The sequence below is a fragment of the Solanum pennellii genome, chromosome 6 (genome assembly GCF_001406875.1).
Source record: "Solanum pennellii chromosome 6, SPENNV200".
NCBI lineage: Eukaryota > Viridiplantae > Streptophyta > Magnoliopsida > Solanales > Solanaceae > Solanum > Solanum pennellii.
This window is the reverse complement of record NC_028642.1, coordinates 40,332,624-40,335,932: the sequence shown is the minus strand read 5'-3', so window position 1 is coordinate 40,335,932 and position 3,309 is coordinate 40,332,624. Positions and strand designations below refer to the sequence as shown.

Here is a 3,309-nt window from a genome sequence, read left to right as displayed (position 1 = left end):
AAAAAAAAAAAAAAACTGTTCTTTTCTTTAGATCTAATACCATTTCAGTCCAGGTGAACTTCTTGTTTCAACTCATCGCTCTGTATTAAAGTCGTGGAGATGAAGTTCATTTCTTGTTTGCTCTAATATCTTGTTTTGATAAAATACCATACATAAATAGGTAAGTGCCTAAGCGAAAGAAGGAAGCAAGTTTAGCGAACTTAGAGATGGAAAGAGATGGATTTTTCCCAGCTGTTGTCACCAGAAAGTTGGAAAAAGCACTTGACTTATCAGATACATAATACATTACCTTGTACAATTTAAGAGGAAAGTCCTATAGAAAAACAACATTTTCCTTTCAGTTAAAAGAAACAATGACACTGGTAACTTTGACCAGTGAGAAAAATTGTGGTAACTACAAGGTTTTTTTGCCAAAGATATTATTTCAGTTGAAAGATATGTTGACATTGGTCATAATACCTTTTGGAAGTGACAACATTTCTGACACAATCACTCCAAAGAGATACATTTTTCTTTTGGCTCTTCTTTTTGTGTTAAATGGTATTATGAGATTCTTTAACTGGTCAGAAGCAGAACCTAAATTTGACAGAGTGATTGTTATCCCAGAAGTGAGTTTGAGCTTGAAAAGAAAGGTAAATACTCCACACAAGTGAGTGCCCAACTATTACAGCAATTATATCTTTCCCTTTTCCATGTAGATAGTACATAGTGATTAAGTTGTAGCCATACAAAGAATAATTTTTAAGATTTTCTTCTCTCTCTCTACCGTATGCTCTCTGCCTGTAACCAGCCACCAGATTGTAATAGAATAACAGTGAGTCCTCTACTATTAACAGGCAGTACAATTGCAAGGTCTGTGCATTGACAACGGTGGAAGTTTTCTCGGCCAAATTGGTTATTAAGGCTGAGAAGGTTAGAAATGGGTAATGAGAAGATGAACAGAGAGGAAGACAGATACCCTTATCCATGATCACTGAAATGCTCATTGACACTGAAGTTTGAACAGATAAATTAATTAAGCATAGACACACTGGATTGTCTCACAGTTTTGCTTTATATTTCTGTAACACAATCAATCGCTCCATACTTTGATTTTGTACCAAGACAAGGATATTACAAAAAAGTAGTAAAAGATAGGAACAAGACATACTAATTAAATTACTTTAATTTCTTTGATGCAACTTCTAAAGTGTAATTGATAACAAAATGGCGGGCTACAAGAACAACACGTTTCAGTTTTCAGGAAGTAGTTTCGTTGTAGACAAAGCAGCTTACATTGATGATGCTCCCGAGACATCGATAACTCAAGACCAGAGACCGCAGAGAATACTGCAGTTGGAAGAAGATTCCATGTCAGCATCTACCATAATTCTAGAGAAGATGAATTTGATGCAAAACAGCCTACCATACCGGAAATGGCTGGAGTAAGTAGCCCATCTCCAATCACCATACAAGTGCCAAGAAGCACCAAAATCAGCAGAGCAGTGTGTAAGGACTTGTGCTTCTCAAGAAGCAACTTCAACTTTGAGCTGTTCTTCATCTCAGGAGGGTGCTCAAGTTTGTAGGTAGAAAGAGCTTCATCAGCAACTTGTCTGTTAGGTAGAAGGCTAACTTTGGCATGCCTGCATATTAAGGAATAGAGCGCAAAAGTACCACCTGCAGCCGAATCCATGTAAGTCAATTTAAAAACCATATACCAAGCTTATCTTTGTGACTTGTAGTACATACCTTCTCCATTGTCATCAGCTCGAAGCACGATAAAGACATATTTGAATAGAGGAACTAGAGTTAAAGTCCAAAAAACGAAAGAGAGAACGCCAAAAATCTCTTCATTAGTCTCGGAATGATGAATGTCTTCTGCAAATGTGCTCTTGTAGACATAGAGAGGGGAAATACTGAGATCACCATACACTACCCCAAGACTCTGATAAGCCAGAATCAGTGTACTCTTCCAAGACTTCTATAATAATAAAGAAACATAAAGGGGAAAATAGGTGTAAGTTAGATGTGCAAAAAAAAGGGAGAAAAATTATAACTAATTCAGCAATATAATACAATCTACAATATGGTCCAATTGTTATGAAATTTTAGCAGATTGAAGAACAACCAAATATACACACCTTTGAAGTGTCCCAACACTTGCCATAATCGATATCCATTATCCGCAAAGGCTTGTAGTACTAATTTGCTGGATACTAACAAAGAGATAATATACACTTACTTGAAGTACAATTTATGATAAACCTGCAAGAAAAGAGAGATCCACAAAAATGATGAGACACTTAATTAACACTAACACAAATCACCACTATCAATCCCTAAATAAAAACAAAAGAATAAAGGCATGAAACAAACCCCCTTTTTTTTAATTTAACCCACTTGACCACTTACTGGCAGCAGAACAGAATTGTGCAGAATGCAGGACAAGAAAAGTAAAACCTCCATGAAAACTCATAAGCTTTCTTTGTTTCGTTAATAACAAAGTATAAAAAGGAAAGCAAAGAACTTACTCTTGTGCAACAAATGGTTAGATTAGCAGAGTTGGAGGAAGAAGTAAACGTATAAGTGTGAGATTACATGAATCAACGGCAGTTACATTATCAAATCAATCACACCAAAATTGAGCCCCACGTAAATTAAGGCGATTGTAAGGACCAGAAGTAGGTAGTCCCTACTCTACTCAAATACTTACTATATATATCTACAAAATTTACAGGTCACCAAGATAATAGTACTACTCACAGTGATATATCAAAACACTAATATTTCAAAAAAAATTGGTAATAGTATTTCTTTAACAAGATAAAGAGTAGAGTAGAGATACTTTCACTACCAAAAAATGATTTTTAGCTCAAAAGCAGAGGAATAGAAAGGGTAGATGGTGAAGTGAGGCTCGAAAACAACAAAACTATATACCCTTCCGTTTCAAAAAAGAAATTTGACTTAAAACGGAATTTAAGAAAAGAAAAAAATATTTGTAATTTTAAATTAAAATTATGTTAAATGTATCAAAATATTCTTTAATTTTGTGATCTTAAATATGTCACGTGAAAAGTTAAAATATTACCAAAAGAGAAGAGAGGACATTTTTTAAAAAACAAATAAAAACATTATTTTTGAAATGAAAAAAGTATCTAATAACTTGAGATTTTAAATTTATTTTGTAAACTTATACTTAATACGAATTTAAAATAGTCGAGCTCTATCGAAAAACAAAAGAAAAGGTAATTATGTATGTGAGGAGAGGCAGGAGCACGTGATGAGAACATGGACCCCCTCAATTCCATTTTGTTCACGATTCCAACGCTT

At 34.3% G+C, this 3,309-nt stretch overlaps 1 protein-coding gene across 4 annotated transcripts in view; it reads right to left on the bottom strand.

The window, feature by feature from the left end:
• LOC107023183 (potassium transporter 2) overlaps positions 1-2,763 on the bottom strand; it is an 8,384-nt gene extending 5,621 nt beyond the window's left edge. The window contains exons 1-5 of one of the 4 annotated variants that reach the window (XM_015223787.2): positions 2,511-2,763; positions 2,121-2,244; positions 1,729-1,960; positions 1,411-1,656; positions 1,276-1,329 (exon numbers count right to left, since the gene is read on the bottom strand). In XM_015223787.2, the coding sequence (XP_015079273.1) occupies positions 1,276-1,329; positions 1,411-1,656; positions 1,729-1,960; positions 2,121-2,159 (571 nt within the window). In that variant the 5' untranslated portion in view covers positions 2,160-2,244; positions 2,511-2,763. Of the gene's footprint in view, positions 1-1,275; positions 1,330-1,410; positions 1,657-1,728; positions 1,961-2,120; positions 2,245-2,355 lie in introns of all 4 variants that reach the window. The other 3 variants (XM_015223788.2, XM_015223789.1, XM_015223791.2) reach the window with 3 other exon arrangements.
• Positions 2,764-3,309: the final 546 nt, after the last annotated feature.